Raw genomic sequence first — 26,449 nt, 5'->3', positions numbered from 1 at the left:
AATTATTCGGTTTTTAATGTGAGGCGTCTGTAGTTACATTGAATTCCTTCGTAAAATCGGGATATTGTAGCAGGGGCTCGGTAGTTAGTAACTCACGAAGAACGCAGAAGGCGTTCTCTTGTTCCTGATTCCACACGAACGGTTTATCCTTCTTCAGCAGGATTGTCAGTGGTTTCGTTATGTGTGAAAATTTAGGGATAAATCGCCGATAGTAGCCCGACAGTCCTAAGAATTCGCGCAGGTTCCGAATATTCTGGGGCCGCGGGAATTCCTTTACAGCTTAAAACTTTAAGGGACATGGTTTCACACCATCTTCGCCGATGATGTGTCCCAGATATGCCACTTCCTTGTGTAAGAAACCGCATTTCGAGGGTTGTAGCTTTAAGTTTGCATTGCGCAGTCGTCGAGCTAACTTATCGAATTTCGCCCTATGTTCCGAAAGTCTGCGGGAATAAGTAACAATATGGTCTAGATAAACAAACAATTCTGTTCCCTGTAGACCTGAGAGAACGCTGTCCATGAGGTGCTGAAAGGTCGCAGGAGCGTTGCGGAGGCCGAATGGCATACGTTTAAACTCGTAATGACCGAACGGTGTTGAAAACGCGGTTTTCTGCGCGTCTTCCGGGTCCATGCCGATTTGGTGGAACCCGTTGGCCAGGTCAAACACGCTAAAATACTTAGCGTTACCGAGCTGGTCGAGTATTTCCAGGATGCTCGGGAGGGGATATGCGTCTGGGACCGATTTTTCATTTAGCGCACGAAAATCGATTACCATACGCCAACGTTTATTGCCGTTAGCGTCGGCCTTCTTGGGGACGGTCCATAAGGGGCTATTATATGGAGATTTGGACGGCTCTACTATCTTCTGTTCGAGAAGTTCTTCCATCTGCCTGTCGATTTCCTCCTTATGAATCGGTGGGTAACGATACTGCTTGACGTGCACGGGTATCGGATCTGTGGTAACGATTTTGTGTTTGACCTCGCTGGTTTGTCCGAGGTGTTCCCCGGGGAGATGGAAGATATCGTGATATTCTCGTAAGATATTTTCGACGCTCTCTCTCTCCTCGCTACTGAGATGGTTGGTGCTAATTATGCCCATTATTTCCTCATAACGGGAGGCAAAGAGGCGCGAGAGGTTGAAGATAGATTTAGTAGATTTTGAATTTGAATTGCGGCCTTCTTTCGGCGCAGAAGTAGTACTCGGGGTTGGTATGTTAGATTCTGGCAGGGTATCTGTTATCTCTTCCACCTCCTCCAGCTCCATGATCGGCATGGGGAGGTCGATTGCTTTATCCGTGGTGTTTACGCAATTGATACAGATTTTACCGCCGGATATACGCGCCAAACAATGAGGTATTAATACTCCCGGTGCTATCTCGCGACGGCTGAGATAACCGGACTTCGGGCCAGTGGCGCTTATCGCAATGCAAGCTGACTCTCGTGGCCCTATCTTAATACGGTCCTTGGTTACGAACGGGAACTCGTTATCGTGCCAAGATAATTTATGGTGCTTGTATGAGATCTCGGCGCCCTGTGAGAGAAACGCCGAGCCTATGATTCCGTCCGCGGGGATGGGAAAGGTGTCGCTGACTACGTGGAATTCGACTTCTACTGCCGCGATCGTTAAGATGGTGGATCCCATGGTTGAAACTGCGCCCTCCGTGATTCCCGTGATTTTTATCGTATTGAGCGTATCTATGATCACGTCCGGCTTAAGCAGAGTTACTTTTATAATGTTGGGCTCTGCTCCGGTGTCTATCATAACTCTCATTGTCCTAACGGTTTCCGGGGGCTCGATCAAGACATGGGGTACGGCGGTATCGGGTCTTAGTGCGATTCGGGAGACTCGCTGTGCTCCAGATCCTCCTGATCTGGTTGCTGGGCGATCGCGCGGATGTTTCTCGATCTTCGCGGGTCCTCCCGACGGCCGCTCGATTGGGTCGGGAGGTTTCGTCCGTTTCCCGACATTTGTTCGCGCGCTCGGTTGTTGAATTCTCTTTTCCTACACTCGTGGATATCATGACCCAGATTTTTACAGTAAGTGCATTGTTTGTCCACGCGCGAGGCATTGTACGTCGATCTGGTTGGTTCGATGCGGTGAGGGGCCGAGCGATAATTGTCTTGGTGTTGCGGCGCGGCACGTGTGGCGAAGTCGCGCCTGGATTCGTAGTTATTGGTCGGCGCGCGTCTGTTTGTCGGCGCGTACGTGACGTCACGGTATAGTGGTCTCGGAGACTCGTATCTTTGGTACGATTGATTACGTTGGAATCCCACGCGATACGGTGACGGCGAGCGATAACGCCTTTCCGGTGCGTTAGATTGCGGTTCGGAGAATCGAACTTCTCGCGGGTTGTAAGATTGTCTATCTGCTTCCGCTTCTTTGTAGCACGCGATCGCAGTGTCGAACAATTTCTGGAGCGAATATGATTCTAGATGTCGAATCATATATTTCAATGTAGGGATTACGCCTCGGAGAAAGCTCCTGTTTGTTAATTCATCTATGTCGGCGAGATCTGGGTGCGCGTGATTGCAGTCGATTATTGCCGAGCGAAGGTCTTTAGTACGGCCGATAAAATCCAGGATGTGCTCGGTTGGCCTCATTTTGATGTTGGCCATTTCTCCGCGATAATGATCGATGGTGTCGGAGGGTCCGTACACGTCTTTCAACCGGTTGCAAATGTCCGCGACCGTTAAAATATTCATATCCTCGATGGCGGTATACGCACGTCCTTGCAACTTGTTCACGACTAGTTTAGCCAACGTTTGTTCCGAACGGCTGGGTACTAAATCGCGGGCCCGACGGCAAGCTCGCGTAAATCTCCAGACGGGGAGATTTGTGCCGTCGAATTCCGGGACTGTGTTACACGCGGCATGCATGGTGATGTTCGTCATTTCTGTGTTCATTTCGCTTCGCGTGGTTCTAGCAGGGTAAAAGGAGCGACGCATGTCGACGTCATCGTCGGTGGTGAAATCCGATGCTTCGATCACGGTATTGTCGAGTGGGGAACCGTGACGGATTTTCAATGCCTCGACCTCTTGTACTAGCGCGGCGTTCTGTCTTTGAAGGAGCTCGCGGTCTTTATCGAATTTCTCTCTCGCGTTGTCGAAATCGATAGTGAGTTTCAACTTCTTTTCTTCGAATTTTGTTATTTGATTACGTAATCTAGCTTCCTCTGCTCTTAATTGAGCCTCATATTCGCACAACTGTTCTTGGGATTTCACGGAGGGGGCGGGCCTCTGGGAGCGCGTGTTTCCTGCGGGAGTGGCCATCGTGGTGATTGCTCAGAATCCCACCGCTGCCACCAATTTTGTTACGTCCCGGGGTCGAAAACCGCGTTAATAATAAACGCGTCGAATTCCACGGAGTTTAGACGTAAATAGCAATCCTTTTCGTTCACGCGGCACGGCACGTCCGCGTCTAACTGGGATAACCACGAGGCGCTTGCAGGCGATTTACACTTAGCACTCACCGGAGCAGGTTATTCTAATCGGCACGCTGTTGGTGCGTTGCGCGAGGACGATGTAGAGGAGTCGTCTCGGGTCGGCTCTGGGGATCCTGGCGACGTCGAGGATGGAGATCGGAACGTCGAGAGTCCTTGGCGTTGTCCAGGGAGTCCGGGCCGTCTGCAGCAGCTGTCGCAGTTTGGCTTCGATGACGGCGTTAACTGTTAGCGTAGGATCACGCGAACGTTGTGGTCGTTCCGCGTGAGATCTGCGCAGCTTCCTTAGTTGATAGGATCGACCGGCGTGTTTCGGCATGGACGTTAAATACAAGCGTGAAGCTAATGCAACGTGCAAATAGTGGGAATGGTACGACTCTCTACTAGTGCGGCGCTTACGGGGCGAGCGTCCAACACACACTGGTAGAAAGGGCTATTTCTCTAGGAGAATATACGTTCGTGCCGAGCATACGGGGCGTGCTCCAAGGCGCACGAAAGCGTATTCACAAATTAAGAAAATTATTAAGTAAGCAATTGTCCAGCCGATACTAGACAGTAACCACCAAGCCGATATTGAATTATGTTAACGTCGAAATTAGTTTAAGGAACTGGTAGTTGATAATAACATTCACTGAATTTATGTATATGAAATAAAGGTAGTATATTCTTGAATTAAAGTTACACTTCTAGACTTATACTTTAAGAGACTTAAAATTGTTAAGTACGACCTAAGATTCAGAGTCGAAATGGAAATAGTAACGCGTAGCACTATGCGGAGTGCTGGCGCTGGGCGTCTAGTCCAGGAGGCGGCGGAGGTAGAACTGATGTTCCGAGTCTCTGCTCGGAGCTCCTCTGGTACGGCGAGGGGTTGGGGTCGCTGTGTGCGCGCCCTCGGTGCGGCGGGGAGTGGGGCTGCCTACGTCAGAGGTACGGGGCGCCGGCGTAGGCGTCGAGACGGCGGCCGGGAAAGTGAAGCAGGTATGCAAAGGTTGAGATTGTCGTGAAGGGTAGGCGAGGGCAAGATAAGTGAAAGTTTGTGTAATGGTAAGGGATCCTAAGAGAGTAGGCGAGAGGAAAAGTGCAAGTGGAGATCTATGTATCGATAAGGGATCTTAAAAGGGTAGGCGAGAGGAAAAGTGCGAGTGGAGATCTATGTAATGATAAGGAGTCCTAAAAGGGTAGGCGAGAGGAAAGGTGCAAGTGGAGATCTATGTAGCAATAAGGAGTCCTAAAAGGGTAGGCGAGAGGAAAAGTGGTTGTACGAGGAAAACGGAGACAGATTGGCGCGACAGGTTGGCGCCCGTATTATGTCCGACTTAAAGTGTATTATGCGTGGTGCTATGCATGCGAACGGATATAGTTATTATTACTTAATATAGGCGTACTGTCTAAAGGCTAACCTATGCTTATCGGCTATTCGTATATAAGGTCTTATTGTTAAGTTACGCGCTACGCAATACGTCGCGAGACGTAACAAAGCCAAATCGTTTCTTTAAAATCGCTATTTCGCACGAATTTCAATCGAAATCGTGGTTTTCGCATGATATTGAAGCTAAATCGTATGTTTCGCGTTGATTTAAAGCTAATTCGTGTATTTCGCATGAATCTGAAGCTAAATTGATCATTTCGCATGAATTTGTAGCTAAATCGTTTGTTTAAAATCGCTATTTCGCACGAGTTTGAATCGAAATCGTGTGTTTCGCATGATATTGAAGCTAAATCGTATGTTTCGCGTGAATTTGAAGCTGATTCGTGTATTTCGCATGAATCTGAAGCTAAATTGATCATTTCCCATGAATTTGAAGCCAAATCGTTTGTTTAAAATCGCTATTTCGCACGAATTGGAATCGAAATCGTGTGTTTCGCATGATATTGAAGCTAAATCGTATGTTTCGCGTTGATTTAAAGCTAATTCGTGTATTTCGCATGAATCTGAAGCTAAATTGATCATTTCGCATGAATTTGTAGCTAAATCGTTTGTATAAAATCGCTATTTCGCACGAATTTGAATCGAAATCGTGTGTTTCGCATGATATTGAAGCTAAATCGTATGTTTCGCGTGAATTTGAAGCTGATTCATGTATTTCGCATGAATCTGAAGCTAAATTGATCATTTCGCATGAATTTGTAGCTAAATCGTTTGTTTAAAATCGTTATTTTGCACGAATTAGAAGCGAAATCGTGAGTTTCGCATGATATTGAAGTTAAATGGTTTGTTTCATGTGAATTTGAAGCTAATTCGTGTATTTCGCATGAATCTGAAGCTAAATTGATCATTCCGCATGAATTTGAAGCTAAATCGTTTGTTTAAAATCGTTATTTTGCACGAATTAGAAGCGAAATCGTGAGTTTCGCATGATATTGAAGTTAAATGGTTTGTTTCATGTGAATTTGAAGCTAATTCATGTATTTCTCTTGAATGTGAAGTTAAATTGTTCATATCGCATGAATTTGAAGCCAAATCGTTTCTTTAAAATCGCTATTTCGCACGAATTTCAATCGAAATCGTGTTTTTCGCATGATATTGAAGCTAAATCGTATGTTTCGCGTTGATTTAAAGCTAATTCGTGTATTTCGCATGAATCTGAAGTTAAATTGATCATTTCGCATGAATTTGTAGCTAAATCGTTTGTTTAAAATCGCTATTTCGCACGAGTTTGAATCGAAATCGTGTGTTTCGCATGATATTGAAGCTAAATCGTATGTTTCGCGTGAATTTGAAGCTGATTCGTGTATTTCGCATGAATCTGAAGCTAAATTGATCATTTCCCATGAATTTGTAGCTAAATCGTTTGTTTAAAATCGTTATTTTGCACGAATTTGAAGCGAAATCGTGAGTTTCGCATGATATTGAAGCTAAATCGTATGTTTCGCGTGAATTTGAAGCTGATTCGTGTATTTCGCATGAATCTGAAGCTAAATTGATCATTTCGCATGAATTTGAAGCTAAATCGTTTGTTTAAAATCGTTATTTTGCACGAATTAGAAGCAAAATCGTGAGTTTCGCATGATATTGAAGTTAAATGGTTTGTTTCATGTGAATTTGAAGCTAATTCATGTATTTCTCTTGAATGTGAAGTTAAATTGTTCATATCGCATGAATTTGAAGCCAAATCGTTTCTTTAAAATCGCTATTTCGCACGAATTTCAATCGAAATCGTGAGTTTCGCATGATATTGAAGCTAAATCGTATGTTTCGCGTGAATTTGAAGCTGATTCGTGTATTTCGCATGAATCTGAAGCTAAATTGATCATTTCGCATGAATTTGAAGCTAAATCGTTTGTTTAAAATCGTTATTTTGCACGAATTAGAAGCGAAATCGTGAGTTTCGCATGATATTGAAGTTAAATGGTTTGTTTCATGTGAATTTGAAGCTAATTCATGTATTTCTCTTGAATGTGAAGTTAAATTGTTCATATCGCATGAATTTGAAGCCAAATCGTTTCTTTAAAATCGCTATTTCGCACGAATTTCAATCGAAATCGTGTTTTTCGCATGATATTGAAGCTAAATCGTATGTTTCGCGTTGATTTAAAGCTAATTCGTGTATTTCGCATGAATCTGAAGTTAAATTGATCATTTCGCATGAATTTGTAGCTAAATCGTTTGTTTAAAATCGCTATTTCGCACGAGTTTGAATCGAAATCGTGTGTTTCGCATGATATTGAAGCTAAATCGTATGTTTCGCGTGAATTTGAAGCTGATTCGTGTATTTCGCATGAATCTGAAGCTAAATTGATCATTTCCCATGAATTTGTAGCTAAATCGTTTGTTTAAAATCGTTATTTTGCACGAATTTGAAGCGAAATCGTGAGTTTCGCATGATATTGAAGCTAAATCATATGTTTCGCGTGAATTTGAAGCTGATTCGTGTATTTCGCATGAATCTGAAGCTAAATTGATCATTTCGCATGAATTTGAAGCTAAATCGTTTGTTTAAAATCGTTATTTTGCACGAATTAGAATCAAAATCGTGAGTTTCGCATGATATTGAAGTTAAATGGTTTGTTTCATGTGAATTTGAAGCTAATTCATGTATTTCTCTTGAATGTGAAGTTAAATTGTTCATATCGCATGAATTTGAAGCCAAATCGTTTCTTTAAAATCGCTATTTCGCACGAATTTCAATCGAAATCGTGAGTTTCGCATGATATTGAAGCTAAATCGTATGTTTCGCGTGAATTTGAAGCTGATTCGTGTATTTCGCATGAATCTGAAGCTAAATTGATCATTTCGCATGAATTTGAAGCTAAATCGTTTGTTTAAAATCGTTATTTTGCACGAATTTGAAGCGAAATCGTGAGTTTCGCATGATATTGAAGCTAAATCGTATGTTTCGCGTTGATTTAAAGCTAATTCGTGTATTTCTCATGAATCTGAAGTTAAATTGTCCATATCGCATGAATTTGAAGCCAAATCGTTTGTTTAAAATCGCTATTTCGCACGAATTGGAATCGAAATCGTGTGTTTCGCATGATATTGAAGCTAAATCGTATGTTTCGCGTTGATTTAAAGCTAATTCGTGTATTTCGCATGGATCTGAAGCTAAATTGATCATTTCGCATGAATTTGTAGCTAAATCGTTTGTATAAAATCGCTATTTCGCACGAATTTGAATCGAAATCGTGTGTTTCGCATGATATTGAAGCTAAATCGTATGTTTCGCGTGAATTTGAAGCTGATTCGTGTATTTCGCATGAATCTGAAGCTAAATTGATCATTTCGCATGAATTTGAAGCTAAATCGTTTGTTTAAAATCGTTATTTTGCACGAATTTGAAGCTAAATCGTGTGTTTCGCATGATATTGAAGCTAAATCGTATGTTTCGCGTTGATTTAAAGCTAATTCGTGTATTTCGCATGAATCTGAAGCTAAATTGATCATTTCGCATGAATTTGTAGCTAAATCGTTTGTATAAAATCGCTATTTCGCACGAATTTGAATCGAAATCGTGTGTTTCGCATGATATTGAAGCTAAATCGTATGTTTCGCGTGAATTTGAAGCTGATTCATGTATTTCGCATGAATCTGAAGCTAAATTGATCATTTCGCATGAATTTGTAGCTAAATCGTTTGTTTAAAATCGTTATTTTGCACGAATTAGAAGCGAAATCGTGAGTTTCGCATGATATTGAAGTTAAATGGTTTGTTTCATGTGAATTTGAAGCTAATTCGTGTATTTCGCATGAATCTGAAGCTAAATTGATCATTCCGCATGAATTTGAAGCTAAATCGTTTGTTTAAAATCGTTATTTTGCACGAATTAGAAGCGAAATCGTGAGTTTCGCATGATATTGAAGTTAAATGGTTTGTTTCATGTGAATTTGAAGCTAATTCATGTATTTCTCTTGAATGTGAAGTTAAATTGTTCATATCGCATGAATTTGAAGCCAAATCGTTTCTTTAAAATCGCTATTTCGCACGAATTTCAATCGAAATCGTGTTTTTCGCATGATATTGAAGCTAAATCGTATGTTTCGCGTTGATTTAAAGCTAATTCGTGTATTTCGCATGAATCTGAAGTTAAATTGATCATTTCGCATGAATTTGTAGCTAAATCGTTTGTTTAAAATCGCTATTTCGCACGAGTTTGAATCGAAATCGTGTGTTTCGCATGATATTGAAGCTAAATCGTATGTTTCGCGTGAATTTGAAGCTGATTCGTGTATTTCGCATGAATCTGAAGCTAAATTGATCATTTCGCATGAATTTGAAGCTAAATCGTTTGTTTAAAATCGTTATTTTGCACGAATTAGAAGCGAAATCGTGAGTTTCGCATGATATTGAAGTTAAATGGTTTGTTTCATGTGAATTTGAAGCTAATTCATGTATTTCTCTTGAATGTGAAGTTAAATTGTTCATATCGCATGAATTTGAAGCCAAATCGTTTCTTTAAAATCGCTATTTCGCACGAATTTCAATCGAAATCGTGTTTTTCGCATGATATTGAAGCTAAATCGTATGTTTCGCGTTGATTTAAAGCTAATTCGTGTATTTCGCATGAATCTGAAGTTAAATTGATCATTTCGCATGAATTTGTAGCTAAATCGTTTGTTTAAAATCGCTATTTCGCACGAGTTTGAATCGAAATCGTGTGTTTCGCATGATATTGAAGCTAAATCGTATGTTTCGCGTGAATTTGAAGCTGATTCGTGTATTTCGCATGAATCTGAAGCTAAATTGATCATTTCGCATGAATTTGTAGCTAAATCGTTTGTTTAAAATCGTTATTTTGCACGAATTAGAAGCGAAATCGTGAGTTTCGCATGATATTGAAGTTAAATCGTTTGTTTCATGTGAATTTGAAGCTAATTCATGTATTTCTCTTGAATGTGAAGTTAAATTGTTCATATCGCATGAATTTGAAGCCAAATCGTTTGTTTAAAATCGCTATTTCGCACGAATTTCAATCGAAATCGTGTTTTTCGCATGATATTGAAGCTAAATCGTATGTTTCGCGTTGATTTAAAGCTAATTCGTGTATTTCGCATGAATCTGAAGTTAAATTGATCATTTCGCATGAATTTGTAGCTAAATCGTTTGTTTAAAATCGCTATTTCGCACGAGTTTGAATCGAAATCGTGTGTTTCGCATGATATTGAAGCTAAATCGTATGTTTCGCGTGAATTTGAAGCTGATTCGTGTATTTCGCATGAATCTGAAGCTAAATTGATCATTTCGCATGAATTTGTAGCTAAATCGTTTGTTTAAAATCGTTATTTTGCACGAATTAGAAGCGAAATCGTGAGTTTCGCATGATATTGAAGTTAAATCGTTTGTTTCATGTGAATTTGAAGCTAATTCATGTATTTCTCTTGAATGTGAAGTTAAATTGTTCATATCGCATGAATTTGAAGCCAAATCGTTTGTTTAAAATCGCTATTTCGCACGAATTTCAATCGAAATCGTGTTTTTCGCATGATATTGAAGCTAAATCGTATGTTTCGCGTTGATTTAAAGCTAATTCGTGTATTTCGCATGAATCTGAAGTTAAATTGATCATTTCGCATGAATTTGTAGCTAAATCGTTTGTTTAAAATCGCTATTTCGCACGAGTTTGAATCGAAATCGTGTGTTTCGCATGATATTGAAGCTAAATCGTATGTTTCGCGTGAATTTGAAGCTGATTCGTGTATTTCTCATGAATCTGAAGTTAAATTGTTCATATCGCATGAATTTGAAACCAAATCGTTTCTTTAAAATCGTCGTCCGAGAAGAGGTTCGACTTCTTGGATCGTTTATATGTAACATACTTGCTAGTTGGTTTGACGTGTACTTCAAAAGTGTCTTTACTACTGGTGAGGGGTTCACTTAGGGTGGGTTTGTCTGTGTTTATGCACTCTAAGGGGCTCACTTGGGTGTTCACTTCACTTAGTTCACTATGATTGTTTTTGCCTTTCAAGTAGAGGCAGAAGTGTGTGAGTGTGCTCCAGGTTGCCGCCAGAAGTTGTAGACTGCAGCCGTATGCGGCGTGGAGCGCGATGCCGTTCAAGACGGTGTTGATTGCCGCCTTGATGCAGCGAATTACCAGGTGGATGCCCATTAGTCCCGCCATGACGGAACCGAATTCCATAAACCCGTTCCATATCTTCTTCCCCGTTGATTCGGCAATCCGTTCCAGCGTTGTTTCGTCCAAGAGGTTATATAACCTTATTGAATCAGGCGCGAAGGCGCGGCCGGAGGCTCCTTGTGCTAGAGCGTTGATGACCGCTGCTTTTTCCGCCGGGAACAATTATGTGATCATTTAGTTTCTGGATGTCTTCTTGCGTGTAAATTCCGCCGTTTGCTAGGTTAGCGGGATTGGTGTATTTCCAAGCGGCTTCTGTTATGGGTTGGAGTGGCGGTGGTGGTACGCTTTCCACTGGTCGCGGCGTCATTCGGAACCACGTCCCGTGGATTTTGAATGCCGGCGAGATCAATTCATTGCACTCCCTCCTGGTTCCTGTTTTTACTAGGATTCTTGTTCTCGGTGTTAGGAAAAAGGATTGATTTTGATGTTGCACCGGCAATTCGTCGAAGCAATCCGTAGTTTTTCGGAGTGAGCATTGTACCGGGATGCATTTTATCACATGGATAGCCTCGCCTGACTGAATGGCCATGAATCCTGGTTCTTTCACCAGAGTGGTGGCGACCTCTGCCGGCGCTATGTGTATCAGCGAGATTACGTTTCTTAGGACTTGCTGTTCCAAGCGGCATTTCTGTCTCGTGATGTCGAGGTAGAGCGACAAAATTTGTGACCTTATGTGCTTCTCCATGTATACGAATTTGGTGTTTACGTACGTGAAGATGTCTAGGTTGTTAACGTTCTTCTTCTGTGCTGCCTTGAACCTGCCGTCTTTTCGGGTGTCCACGATAAGGAGTTTGGGGTGCTCCGTTTTCGTGAGCGTGTAGCCGCAGATCTGGGCGTGGCCGGTGCTGGTGAGTGCGAAGGCTGTGTCACCCGAAGTGACGGTATATACCGCCATATTGGAGGATTTGGTTCCAACCTTCGTAGCCTTGCCTTCATATAGTACGTTGTATTGTTTTAGGTGGCAGCTGTCATCTGGGAGGCTGTTCCAGTATGAGAATCCGTCCTCTGGGTCCATGCAATATTCCCTGTTGAGAGGGCAATGGTGTCCCGAGGGTAGGAAGACTTCTCCCGAGGAGAGTTTTACTGCCGAGTTGAAACTTCTGAGTGTTATTCTTACTACTGCTTGCACCACGACTCCTGTCCACGTGCCGAAGGGATCGCTATACGTTGTGCCACTGCAGGTTCCATCCTGGAGGATTTCCCCAGCCAGCGTCAGGCTTCTGGTTGTGGTGCTGTTCCGGACTAGGCCTGCGATCTGACCCGTCGGTGGAAGCATGAGTGCCCCCGAGTCTTGCATCGTTCGGCATATGTCCTGTGGTGTATTTAGTATGTATTGTTGCCTTCCATTGTTGACAATGGAGGTGTGCGAGTGCATGCCACAGTGATATATAGTGCGGTCGACTTCAACCTTGCACTGTATCGTTCGAGTTTCGTCGAAATCCACCAGCTGGAGGAGCTGCACCTTCGTATTTTCGACGTGTGGTTTGGCGTCGGTACCCTCGCATTTGGGCTTATCGACCGTGGAAAACGTAGTGACGTTGAGTGTAGTGCCGCTGCAGTCGTACCCGATGAGCGCAGTGGATGTTCGGAAGATGGCGAAGACCGCTAGAATGGCTACGTAGTTTTTCATGCTGCTGCTGGATGGTGACTGTGCCTGGATCGCCTCGAGCACCGTCTTATATCGCTGTTGTTGGGTGGGGGTCTCGTGGGAGGGGGTTTTGACGAGGGTGCAGCCGACGCTGCTTACATGTACGAGTGGTTTGGGCGCGTGTTTCAATTTGTCGGAATGTACCACGCGGGAACCGGTCTTAAAATTAATTCGTACATTCTGGTTGCTTAAGCATTTTAGTATGGTATACGGTCCGGTGTATTCGTCGTCGATTTTCCCCTTCCGAGGTTCCTTCAATAGGAAGACCTTGTCCCCGACAGCGAAGGTTCGGACATTCGTTCGTTTATCGTAAAATCTTTTTGATCTTACCTTTGCCGTGGTCAGGTTCTCTCTTGCCTTCTGGGTGGTACCTGATAATTTTTCCTGCAGCCTTTCTAAATAGTGCGCGTACGATTCGTCGGTCGAGTCGTGGGCCGCGCTGTTTGCGGATGGTGTACGAGCCACCGTGCCGAACACGAGTTCGTGGGGTGTGAATAGGGTTCCTTCGTGCGTACTAGTGTTATACGAGAATGTCGCGAATGGGAGCCACTCGTCCCAGTCGTTATTCTTCACGTATTGCTTTAAATATTCGGTGAGTACGTGATGTGACCGCTCGATAGAACCATTGCTTTGCGGCCTGAACGCGGTGGTTTTAAATTGAGCTATCTTAAAACGCTTAGCGACATTCCTCATCAGGGAACTCAGAAAATTCGTCCCCTGATCGGTCAAAATCCCTTTGGGAGCGCCGAACCGGCAAATGAAATGCTTCGTAAACGCGTCGGCTATCTCTATCGCGTTAGTGTTTGCAAGGGGGATCGCGAGGGAGTACTTTGTGAGGAGGTCCTGGATAGTAAGGATGTAGAAGAAGTTGTTTAATGATGTAGGGAGTGGGCCTACGATGTCCATGGAAACCTTCTCGAAGGCTTTCCCTGGAGTGTCGGTGATCGTCATTGGTTGCCGGGATTTTACACGCGTTAGTTTCTTCTTTTGACAGTTATTGCAAGTATTGGCGAATTCCTGGACCTCGCGTTGCAAAAGTACTTTTCTCTGATGCGTCTGTACGTCTTAGTCACCCCTTTGTGTCCCGCGAAAGCGGAGCAGTGATTTTCCGCGATAATTTCTAATCGTTCGTTCGCGGGCGGAATTTTTACGTTATGTCCGCACACGAAGATCTGTGCGTCTGTTGTGGAAAATAAGTCGATCAAAGTTTTATAGATAAATGTCCAGTTTACGTCGTCCAGGGAAGTCTTTGAAAGGCTTACAGAATCCAATTGGAGTTCTGTTACAACGTCTAGGAGTGACCTCAGGGCTTCTACCACCCCTTCGGAATTGGTTGTGTGGAGTTGCGTGTCCTTTATAGGAAGTAGGATTAAATTTTTAGTCCCGTGGGTTAGTACTCGAGCCCGAAATAATGTGAGACCGGAGATGCGTTGGAATTTGCCTATAGTAAAAACGTCGACTGCTCCTTCGTCTATTGGTTGACCGTCCGCTGTTACGAATATTGCTAGGTTGTCGTTCCTCATAGATAGTCTGTCCCGCGTATGTATGATAGTACGTCTGTTATTCGTGTACTGCGTGTTGTAATTGTCGAAAATCTGATCGTCTGAGGATGAAGAGGAGTCGAGATTTTCGTTTGCGTGGGAAGGTGTAGGAGAGGGGGAGTCGAGGGTCGATTGCGTGGGAACTGTCGAGGTTGTAGGCTAACGAGGCCCAGATGGCATAGGGGGGTGGCGGGACTGCGGTCGTGTTATCTCTGTGGAATTTGTCGGCGGCGCGTTCGGTGTCTGTCGACTGTTTTTACGACGAATGGCCCCGACTTGTTTAGATGGGGTTGGTTTGATTGTGATAAGGAGATCTGGTACAGGATTGCGCGACAGGGCGTCTGCGTTCAAATTAGTCTTCCCGGTTTTGTAAGTGATCTTATAGTCGAACTCGGCTAGTTTAAGGCGCCAGCAGAGCAATTGCGACGTCGGATCTTTAACGTTATTCATCCAGACCAGGGGCTGATGGTCCGTGATGAGATTAAACTTATGGCCGTAGATGTATGGCCGGAAATACTGTGTACAGTATACTATCGCTAAACATTCCTTCTCGATAGTTGAGTAATTCAACTCTGCACCGTGTAACAGCCTGGAAGCGTAGGCTATCGGGCGGTCTTTGCTGGGGGGCCCTGACTCAATACTCCGCCTATCGCGTAACCTGAGGCGTCTGTGGTTACGTTGAATTCCTTCGTAAAATCGGGGTATTGCAACAGAGGTTCGGTAGTGAGTAATTCGCGGAGAACGCAGAAGGCGTTCTCTTGTTCTCGATTCCATACGAAAGGTTTATCCTTTTTCAACAGGGTTGTCATAGGTTTCGTTATATGTGAGAATTTAGGGATAAATCGCCGGTAATAGCCTGACAGTCCCAGGAACTCGCGCAGGCTTCGAATATTCTGGGGCCGCGGAAATTCTTTCACAGCTTGGATTTTTAAACGACACGGTTTCACACCGTTTTCGCCGATGATGTGTCCTAGATATGCGACTTCCTTGTGCAAGAAGCCGCATTTCGAGGGTTGTAGCTTTAAGTTCGCGTTGCGCAGACGTCGAGCCAACTTATCGAATTTCGCCCTATGTTCCGAAAGGCTGCGGGAGTATATGACAATATCATCTAGGTAAACGAACAGTTCCGTTCCTTGTAGGCCTGAGAGAACGCTATCCATGAGGCGCTGAAATGTCTCGGGGGCGTTGCGGAGGCCGAATGGCATACGTTTAAACTCGTAATGACCGAACGGTGTTGAAAACGCGGTTTTCTGCGCGTCTTCCGGGTCCATGCCGATTTGGTGGAACCCGTTGGCCAGGTCAAACACGCTAAAATACTTAGCGTTACCGAGCTGGTCGAGTATTTCCAGGATGCTCGGGAGGGGATATGCGTCTGGGACCGATTTTTCATTTAGCGCACGAAAATCGATTACCATACGCCAACGTTTATTGCCGTTAGCGTCGGCCTTCTTGGGGACGGTCCATAAGGGGCTATTATATGGAGATTTGGACGGCTCTACTATCTTCTGTTCGAGAAGTTCTTCCATCTGCCTGTCGATTTCCTCCTTATGAATCGGTGGGTAACGATACTGCTTGACGTGCACGGGTATCGGATCTGTGGTAACGATTTTGTGTTTGACCTCGCTGGTTTGTCCGAGGTGTTCCCCGGGGAGATGGAAGATATCGTGATATTCTCGTAAGATATTTTCGACGCTCTCTCTCTCCTCGCTACTGAGATGGTTGGTGCTAATTATGCCCATTATTTCCTCATAACGGGAGGCAGAGAGGCGCGAGAGGTTGAAGATAGATTTAGTAGATTTTGAATTGGAATCGCGGCCTTCTTTCGGCGTGGGAATAATAGTTGGAATTGGTATGCTAGGTTCTGGCAGGGTATCTGTTATCTCTTCCACCTCCTCCAGCTCCATGATCGGCATGGGGAGGTCGATTGCTTTGTCCGTGGTGTTCACGCAATTGATACAGATCTTCCCGTCGGATGTACACACAAAACAATGGGGTATTAATACTCCCGGTGCTATCTCACGGCGGCTGAGATAATCGGATTTCGGGCAAGTGGCGCTTATCGTAATGCAAGCGGATTCTCGTGGCCCTATCTTAATGCGGTCCTTGGTGACGAACGGGAATTTGTTCTCGTGCCAAGATAACTTACGGTGTTTATATAAGATCTCGGCGCCCTGTGAGAGAAACGCCGAGCCTATGATTCCGTCCGCGGGGATGGGAAAAGCGTCGCTGACTACGTGGATTTCGATTTCTACTGCCGCGATCGTTAGGACTGTGGATCCTATGGTTGAAACCGCGCCCTTCATGATTCCCGTGATTTTTAACGTGTTGAGCGTATCTACAATCACATCCGGCTTAAGCAGAGTCGCTTTTATAATGTTGGGCTCTGCCCCGGTGTCTCTCTCTCTCTATCATTACTCTCGTTATTCTAACAGTTTCCGGAGGCTCGATCAAAACATGGGGATTCGAGAGACTCGTTGTGCTCCAGATCCCCCTGATCTGGTTGCTGTGCGATCACGCGGATGTTTCTCGATCTTTGTGGGTCCTCCCGACGGCCGTTCGATTGGGTCGGGAGGTCTCGTCCGTTTCCCGACATTTGTTCGCGCGCTCGGTTATTGAACTCTCTTTTCCGGCATTCGTGGATATCATGTCCCAAATTTTTACAATAGGTACATCGTTTGTCTACGCGCGAGGCACTGTACGTCGGTCTGGTCGGTACGATACGGCGAGGGGCCGGGCGATAATTATCTCGAGATTGCTGCGCGGCACGCTTGGGGAAGTCGCGTCTGAGTTCATAACTGTTGGTCGGCGCGTGTCTGTTGGCCGGCGCGTACGTGACGTCACGGTATAGCGATCTCGGGGACTCATATCGTTGGTGCGTCTGATTGCGTGATTGGAATTCCGATTCGAATCGAACTTTTCGCGGGTTGTAAGCTTTTCTATCTATTTCCGCTTCTTTGTAGCAGGCAATCGCAGTATCGAACAATTTCTGGAGCGAATATGACTCTAAATGTCGAATCATGTACTTTAACGTAGGGATTACGCCTCGGAGAAAACTCCTCTTTGTCAATTCGTCAATGTCGGCTGTTACGTCCCGCGGTAGACGTTCCGAAAAATATATGTTACCCTTCTACGGACCGCGGAAACAGACGTATTTCGAACCACCGTTTTGCACACGCGACGCGTACCGTTCGCGTATTACAGGGTCTCACGACCCGTCAACTCGGCTCTATTTGGGATGATTGCACTGCACTTACCTCGTTGCCTCCGCTCATCCCCTGGAACGGTGTTCGGCCTGATTTTGTGTAGGGGAGGTTATTGGCAGGCCCCGGCGTCGTCGAGACTTTCCTGGGCGTTGGCGGTTGGTAGCTCGATCGGGGTTTCGGTGAAGTGATCTCCGGATGCAGGACGTTGGGAAAATGAATTGAATTGAGTCTAACTAAATAGTATATTCTATTATAATATAAACTACAAAGCGCGTTCTTACTTCCTACGAATAGAATTCCTAACGTTATAATCGCGGAGAGTTTGACTGGATATGGAACCGAAAGGTCTCCCCGGTTGGGAGCTGAGAAGTCGAGTCGTAGAGGTTGGATGCGGAACTGCTCTGCTCGGCTCCGCATGGGTCCTCCTCGGCTGCGATCCCGCCGCCATCTTGGTAGGCTCGGTCGTCGTGGAGGGAGGTCTCCATGGCAACGGAGCGCTCGGAGCGGGGATGCCACGTTCAGCGGACTGACGTAACACCAGTCCGCGCGCAATTGTGGCTACTTAGAATATGTCTAACGCCACGAGTTATGTTCTAATGTTACTTAAGTATTAGTGTTCATGCGGTTTAGTGTTATCGGTGTGGTGGAGTTCGGTGGGTTCTGTGTGGTTGGTAAAGACGTGTAGTTAACGTAGAGTTCTGTAGTGTCTTATGAAGGTGGGTATGTAACTGAGTGTGCATCTTATTCTTACGATGATAAGGTGAATACATATTTACTTATTTTATATTTATTCGAGTAATTATATGGTAATTGTCCTTAATCAAACGTCGGGAGACGTAACACGGCAAAATCTGGATGCGCGTGATTGCAATCGATTATTGCCGAACGAAGGTCTTTAGTACGACCGATAAAATCTAGGATGTGCTCGTTTGGCCTCATTTTGATGTTAGCCATTTTTCCGCGATAATGATCGATAGTGTCGGAAGGCCCGAACACGTCTTTCAGCCGATTGCAAATGTCCGCGACCGTTAGAATGCTCATATCTTCGACGGCGGTATACACGCGATCCTGTAACTTATTTACGATTAATTTAGCTAGTGTTTGCTCCGAACGGCCGGGTACTAAATCGCGGGCCCGACGGCAAGTTCGCGTAAATCTCCAAACGGGGAGATTTGTACCGTCGAATTTCGGGACTGTGTTGCACGCGGCGTGCATAGTGATGTTTGTCATTTCCGTATTCATTTCGTTTCGCGTGGCTTTAGCAGGGTAAAAGGGGCGACGCATGTCGACATCATCATCGGTGGTGAAATCCGGTGCCTCGGGTACGGTACTGTTGCGTGGGGGACCGTGACGGATTTTCAATGCCTCGACTTCTTGTATTAGGGCGGCGTTTTGTCTTTGAAGGAGTTCGCGATCTTTATCAAATTTCTCTCTCGCGTTGTCGAAATCGATAGTAAGCTTCAATTTTTTCTCTTCGAATTTAGTGATTTGACTACGTAACCTAGCTTCCTCTGCTTTTAATTGAGCCTCATATTCACATAACTGTTCCCGAGATTTCACGGAGGTGACGGGCACCTGGGAGTGCGTATTTCCTGCGGGAGTAGCTATCGTGGTGATTGCTCGGATCCCACCGCTGCCACCAAATTTGTTACGTCCCGGGGTCGAAAACCGCGAAAATATAAAACGCGTCGAATTCCACGGAGTTTAGACGTCAGTAGCAATCCTTTTGTTTACGCGGCACGGCACGTCCGCGTCTAACCGGGAAAACCACGAGGCGCTTGCAGGCGATTTACACTTAGCACTCACCGGAGTAGGTTATTCTGATCGGAACGCCGTTAATTTGCTGTGCGAGGACGATGTAGAGGAGTCGTCTCGGGTCGACTCTGGGGATCCTGGTGACGTCGAGGATGGAGGTCGGTATGTCGAGAGTCCTCGGCGATGTCCAGGGAGTCCGGGCTGTCTGCAGCAGCTTTCGCAGATTGATTTCGATGACGGCGTTAGCTGTTAGCGTAGGGTCGCGCGAATGCTGTGGTCGTTCCGCGTGAGATCTGCGCAGCTTCCTCAACTAATAGGATCGACCGGCGCGTTTTATTATTAACCGGTTCATTCTCATGGACGTGTATACACGCACCGCGATATCGTTCACGCAGTCCCACAGACGCGTAAACACGCGCCGCGCTAGCGTTCACGCAGTCCCACAGACGCGTAAACACGCTAGTATTAGATAAAGAGTTTAATTTGGAAAAGTGTTAATTTTGGATACGGTATATAGAAGTAATAAACATTGATTTCAAAATATTTCAAATTTATTATTGCTCTGTATGATATAATTCAAAACAAGGAACTGCACATAATGCAACATCACAATTGATACAATGATATCTGGTTTCTTTGCGAATCGATTGTTGCTTGCACCATACACACCGTCTCATCGGCATAGATTTCTTATTTGTTGGCTGTAATTTTTTTAAGAAACATCTAGATTGCAGTCGCAATGGATGAAGATGATTCCTCCTTCCTTTCCGATGAAAATTCTCTGTTGGATCGTTGTAGTTATTTAGTAACTGCAATATTAAATCTTCTTTCACTTCGCACAAACTTTTTCGGTTTACATGGAGGCAGTTCCAAATTGCATGTGCATTGCATATAGCAATATCTAATAAATAAAAGAAATACTTTTTGTACCATTTGATTGTTTTCCTAAATGATCCAATGCCATGTAAAATTTGATCTGTGTGATCAACAGCACCCATGTGCATATTATAAGCTAACACTACGTTTGGTTTTTTAATGGGTTGCCCCGTTTTTTTATCAACTTTATCTGTGGCTACCAACTCTGGGGTATGTACGGTGCTGAGAAGCGCTACCACTCTTTTATCTTTCCACGCACTAAATGTCATGAATTTGTTATAGCGCACTGTCAGCTCACCTTTATTCAAACTTTTTATTTTTTTTATTTTTTCGTCGCATGGCAAACCTCTTCTATTCATTCGAACGGTACCACACGCATGTGTTTTATATTTATGTAACTCCTCATATAATGCGGGGGAAGTATACCAGTTGTCTAAGTATATGGTTCGTCCTTCATTTAATAAATTTCTTGACAAATTCATTACAATTGAACCCGACTTTCCTAATCTGGACTGTCCTTCATTTGATATGCGTCCATCATATAATTTCAAATTATAAATATATCCTGTCTCTGATTCGGCTAAAATAAATGATTTCACGCCGAATCTTGCACGTTTGCTGCTAATGTATTGCTTGAAAGAAAGTCTGCCTTTCCATAATAACAGACTTTCGTCGACTACAATGTTCTGTCTTGGTCGATATGCCATTTGAAAACGACAAATAAGAATATCCATGACGGATTGGATTTTTTCGGTCTTTCTAATTTCATTATTATTTGCATCAACACTAGTGAAATGAAGGAATCGCAAAATATTGAAAAACTTTTTTTTTGACATGATTTGTCTAATAAACACAAAATTATACATTGCCTTTGTATTCCAATACATGGACATCTTCGGCAAGCGAACAATACTCATATGAATAATAATTGCAAAAAAACAGTGCAAATCATTACTAGATACATGAAACTGAGATCTGGAGAAACCTTGCTTTCGGCTGTATTTATTAGTCTCCTTCACAATTAACTCTATGAGTTCTTCACAAAAAAAAAATTTGAAGATTTGAAGAAAAGAACTATCTTCTGATATACCAGATTGGGGTAACACACCGTGATGTAAATCGCTGTACCTCCAAACTTGTGGCGTAAAATTTTGCGTGGCAGTAGGAATATTCCATTTTCTTTGGCGTAAAATATTTTTCCATCTTTCGCACAAAGGAACATCCTCGTCAGTCATATCACTTTCCACAGCACTTTCACTTTCACTACTACTATCACTAATAATTCGATTTCTAGATCGTCGCATGGTGGTCATCTTTGCAGAACAGTCAAACGTACACTAAATGAAATTACAAATTAGTACTAACCACAAACTTAGTCTCTCCAGACGGAGCAAATCAGTAGGCGTGTGTGTACACGTCCGTGAGACTCCGTGAACGATATCGCGGCGCGTGTTTACGCGTCTGTGAAACTCCGTGAACGGTAGCGCGGCGCGTGTTTACGCGTCTGTGGGGCTGCGTGAACGGTAGCGCGGCGCGTGTTTACGCGTCCGTGAGAACGAAGCGGTTAAATCAGCTTTGCAAATCATTCGTTGAATTCTGTTCGTACACGGAATTATTCAAATTAAAAAGATAATTAAATGATAATTAAAAACACTAACTTTATTTTAATTAACCCTGATACAAAAAGTACAAAAATCACTTTTACTTATATTACTTTATTCTTCTAAAACAAAATCATTACATTAATAAAAATTGACGATGTATTTCGCGCTCCCTCCTCTCCCTCCTCTTCCTCCCCTTCCTCCTCTTCCTCCTCTTCCTCCTCTTCCTCCTCTTCCTCCTCTTCCTCCTCTTCCTCCTCTTCCTCCTCTTCCTCCTCTTCCTCTTTCCCCTTTTTTGCCCCTCTTTTGGGGGCCATAAACAGTTTTTTAAAATAGTTTTTTCAGCTCTCTCTGCAACGTATAAGTATATATTATTATTATTATTTGTTATTATACATATATTACTATATTAAATTATATATAAAAGTATTTTTTATTTACTTACATTAGCAGCAACTAGGTTTGCCAGGTTAGGCCTAGCTGTCCCTCGAGCCAGCTGGCCTAATATATTTCGCCACTGCGACTGTAACATAACAGCAGAAATAGAAGTATATATATTATAATTATACATTCTGTTTTTTACACATATATTGCATATACTTACAGCTCTCCCAGCCTCGTACGCGGCAGCGATTTCTCGCTGCCGCGCCAGAATTGAGTCCAGCGACTCGCCGGTGTTCTCCGCTGCGTTGGTTGCAGCTGTTGCGGAGGTTGCCTCCGCTGCGACGTTAGTTGTAGCTGCGGAGGTTGCCTCCGCTGCGGCGTTAGTTGTAGTTGCGGAGGCTGCCTCCGCTGCTGTGACCGTGTTGTTCAGTAGAATACTTTCCATTTGGTTTGTTATGTTATCCATGGTTCTAAAAAAAAAAAGTAATATTATTAACACATTGCGGACGGCTCACGAGATATCTCGTGGCAACAAGCAACCAGCCGCAAATATTTCTGTTACGTAACCATGGTAACGAAGCCTCTCGCATTACTAAGTAATTGTAGCGAAGCAAAATGAATCATTCCAAGAATGTAAAAAATCTTATATAGTAAACAGATATATAAACTATGTATATATAGTATTATTTAAGAATACTAAATGCAAATTAGAAATGTGTGTTAAAATAAATTGCTACAATTACTAGAACAAATTTCTACAAACGTTTACGCACATTTCTAATTTGCATTTAGTATTCTTAAATAATATTATATATACATAGTTTATATATCTGTTTATTATATAAGATTTTTTACATTCTTGGAATGATTCATTTGCTTCGCTACAATTACTTAGGAATGCGAGAGGCTTCGTTACCATGGTTATGTAACAGAAATTGTATGTACTTACATGTAATCCTACGTCTGCAAGACTTGAACGTTGAATGAAACTGCGACCCTTCGAAATAATATCATTGCTTGTCTGCCAATTGTTCAAATAATATCATTGGTTGTCTGCCAAGGGTTCAAGTAATATCATTGGTCGTCTGTCAATTGTTCAAATAATATCATTGGTTGTCTGCCAATTGTTCAAATAATATCATTGGTTGTGTGCCAATGGCAATGTCCAATGGTAGCATCGCAAGCATAACCTGCGTTTTTACGCCGCGTTCGATCGTAATTTGTTCTCCAAGTGATACGGTTTAGGAGTGCAAAGCGTGCGATTTCTATTTCTTATAATTTTAGATTTTTTCTATTTCATTCTATTTCATGCTATTTCATTCTATTTCATTCTATTTTATTCTATTTGATTCTACTTTTATATTCTACTCTATTCGGCATTATTCTACTACATTTCATTGTAAACAATAGAAACAGATAAATTTAACAATTTCAAAAGTGGAGCGAAACGATGCCAAAGGTTGTGAATTCAATGAATTGGGAGGATGTGGTTTCTTCCCAATTGTTCAGATGTATGAAGGGGGGTGCATCGAAACACCTGACCTTGACCAAACCAAGATACAGCAAAAGAAAAATTATGAAGGAGAGGTAAGTGAGCATTTTGTTTCGTTACTATGATTTCGGTAATATGTTTCGATATAATTTAAATGGTAAGAGCAAAAGTTCTCATTTCTGCTGGAAATATATTTTTTCGCTTTCTCGCTTTTGTACTTTCATTTCTCGGATTTTTATGATATTGACATATGCTGTAGTCCATATTCAATCATTAGAATGAAGTTGTAAAACAAAATCGACGGGTCGAAGTAGCTGATTAGTGTCATTTATACGTTATTTATATTTCACGTAAATTTCTGTATCATCGAAAGCACTGACATCGAGATATCCCTTCCTTTTTCTTGGGATCTTCGTCACGTACAAATGCTTTCCCGGTTGTATGGACGTATGTTCGTATTGTTTGACGAACAGATGGGGTCGAAAGGAAATTTTAGGATTATTGTCGTAAAGAAAGCTGATTGCCTTCGTGTGTCCCTAAAGAAAGAAATTAGAAGGCCGAGGATCTGGAACTCGTTGCTTTTACGACCGGTCCTTGAGACCCGGCCGCGTACGGCACGCAGATGGGAAGGTTACAATTTCCGCGTCCGACAATTCATTCCCTCCCACGGTGAGGGCCAACTGCAGATATTATTTCAATACGTATTCTGCATTTGTTTGCAACAAACGTTTTCTCTTCAATCTTCTGCAAAGAACGTAGCCGACTCAAGATGGTCAAAATTGTCCTTACAGGTTATTCAATGAGTACTATACCGTTCGATCTAAATAAATTGATATTATTAATTAAATAATGTGAGCCAGTCACTGTGCCGTTGCAACCATTTCGAATCATAACCTGCAGTAAGCCGTTCAATCTTTCCATTTTAATTAAACACTTGCAAATGATAACGATGACAATACAAGTAGCAACGATTTGTTGCATCGCAATACGGCCCACCGGCCATCAAAAACCCACCTGCGAAAAATTTCAACCCGGTTGCAAGCTGTGGTTATCTCTGACTATCACGAAAGCACTTACAGTTCACTGATTTTATTTTTCGATCGTTATTACCGCAGGAATTTAATCTCCCGTGTCCCGGACTTCGACGAGTCGGGATACGTGTTAGGCGAAACTATGCACTTCGATATTTTTAACAGTTCTGTATGGATTTTCACGCTCAATGTCTTGAAATGTTTGTCTCCACTTGATCTGTACCTCTGAGCACTGCACTTGGATCTATCGGCACTTTTTATCACTTTAACTCTATTAATGAGTCGGAGCAACGTGGACACGCGTCTTCACACCTCGCCACCTAGCGGTCCAGTCCCACGTAGATAGGGACATTTAGTGCGAATCCGGCCACCACGAGGGTGACGCGGATGTTTCCTCGCCCTGTCGGGCATACACAACTAAGGTTTCCATCTATCTACTTTCGATACGCGGACTACTTTTCTTTTTCTATCGGTACGCGATCCTCCCCGTCGACCTATTTTTTCCCTGTCTACGTACCCATTCCGGAGTACGATCGCTTCCGATTTCGAATCGGATATTTCTAACTTACCTGTCCTGCATCAACCTAGGATCTGGTCGACAACGCGTTGACCCTCGATCTCTAAGTCTCTGCGGCTATTTCCCCCCACGAGGACGATGAGGTCGTCCGCGTATGCTACAAACCTATTCTCAACTGAGGTTTCGAGTAACCTCAGGAGACCGTCGAACATAAGGCTCCAGCACGCGGGGCCGAGGACGGAACCTTGCGGGCATCCTCTTGTCGCGCGCTTGGAGATCCTTTCTGTTCCTACCGTGAGACTGACCTTGCGATCCTCGAAGTAATTGGAGATTACCTCGAAGACGTTGCGCGGACAGTCTCGATCCCTAAGACTACCTAGCATTAGGGGCCACCAGACATTGTCGAAGGCTCCGGAAATGTCGAAGAGTAGTGCGATCACATGCCGATGTTCGGTGTCATCGACCATGCGGCGCAACTCGACAATTGCATCTTCAGTCGACTTTCCGCGGGTAAAGCCGTACTGTCTGCTGGAGATGCGTCTCGTCGCCATCGCCGTCTGTTCGAGTCTGCTCTTAAGGAGCTTCTCGAATGTTTTCCCGATCACGGAGAGGAGACATATCGGTCAGTAGGATTTTGGGTCCTTCTCGTCCTTTCCTTCGCCTTTCAGGAGGATTCTCAGAGAGCCCACCTTCCAGGCGGTGGGGAAGACGCCCTATCGATGGCACCCATTGAATAATCGCGCGAGTTCCCCGAGGATTGTTTTCGCGGTGGCCTTCAAGACTTGTACCTCAATGAGGTCCGGTCCTGGCACCTTTTTGTTTCCGAAGGAACGAATCGCTCCGGCCACCTCCGCCAAGGAGAAGGGCGGGGCGTCGGCGGTATTCGGGGCGATTCGCGCCTCTTCCCGGAGAACCCTTTGTGTCGGCGAGTCGGGTTCAGGTCGGTCGTCAGGGACGTGGGCTTCCAGAAGCTCGCTGGCAGTTTCTAAAGCATCGGTTGTACTTTTATTGTTACGCCGGAGTGTGCTGATTACTTTCTCTACACTGAGTTTATTTGCCTGGAGCTTGTACACGATGCCCCAGGGCTCCGTGTTCCCGTTCGACGTCACAAAATTTTGCCAGCTTTCCCGTTTCGCCCTCTTCACCTCCCTGCTGTAGTTCCGCAACGAAGTACGGTACTCCTGTAGTTTTTGGAGGCGGGAGGGTTCGTCTATCGTCTTCTGGAAGGCACACCTCTGCCTGTACACGGCCTTTTTGAGCTTAGTTAGCTCTTTTGTCCACCACGGGTTGGACTTCCTAAATTTCCTTTTTCTTGGCATTGACGCGGTGCAGGCGTCAGTGATGACGGCTGTGAGCGTCTCTGCCATTCTACCTACATCTTCCGCCGACC

The 26,449-nt window shown here is 44.0% G+C and overlaps 1 protein-coding gene and 2 long non-coding RNA genes across 4 annotated transcripts in view; 1 reads left to right on the top strand and 2 right to left on the bottom strand.

Moving 5' to 3' along the window:
- LOC143259364 (uncharacterized) overlaps nucleotides 1-18,189 on the top strand; it is a 57,077-nt gene extending 38,888 nt beyond the window's left edge. Inside the window, exon 3 of the long non-coding RNA XR_013033165.1 lies at nucleotides 11,970-18,189. This is a non-coding gene — a long non-coding RNA (uncharacterized LOC143259364). The remainder of the gene's footprint in view (nucleotides 1-11,969) is intronic.
- A 1,502-nt stretch (nucleotides 18,190-19,691) lies between these two features.
- Nucleotides 19,692-20,226, bottom strand: LOC117223722 (uncharacterized). The gene is made up of 2 exons (XR_013033166.1): nucleotides 20,089-20,226; nucleotides 19,692-19,967 (listed from the first exon to the last, which is right to left on the bottom strand). It is a non-coding gene; the product is annotated as an uncharacterized LOC117223722 (long non-coding RNA).
- Nucleotides 20,227-21,870: 1,644 nt separating this feature from the next.
- On the bottom strand, nucleotides 21,871-23,454 carry LOC143259363 (uncharacterized). 2 transcript variants are annotated; one of them, XM_076521031.1, is made up of 4 exons: nucleotides 22,969-23,451; nucleotides 22,240-22,489; nucleotides 22,081-22,158; nucleotides 21,871-21,986 (listed from the first exon to the last, which is right to left on the bottom strand). In XM_076521031.1, exons 2-4 carry the CDS (start codon nucleotides 22,483-22,485, stop codon nucleotides 21,963-21,965), a joined length of 348 nt encoding a protein of 115 aa, XP_076377146.1. In that variant the 5' UTR covers nucleotides 22,486-22,489; nucleotides 22,969-23,451; the 3' UTR covers nucleotides 21,871-21,962. The 2 variants fall into 2 exon arrangements, with proteins under 2 accessions (XP_076377146.1, XP_076377145.1); XM_076521030.1 differs by having other exon boundaries at nucleotides 22,240-23,454.
- Between the last annotated feature and the right edge of the window lie 2,995 nt (nucleotides 23,455-26,449).

This window comes from Megalopta genalis, chromosome 4 (assembly GCF_051020955.1).
Source record: "Megalopta genalis isolate 19385.01 chromosome 4, iyMegGena1_principal, whole genome shotgun sequence".
NCBI lineage: Eukaryota > Metazoa > Arthropoda > Insecta > Hymenoptera > Halictidae > Megalopta > Megalopta genalis.
This window is presented reverse-complemented; position numbering and strand designations above follow the sequence as displayed.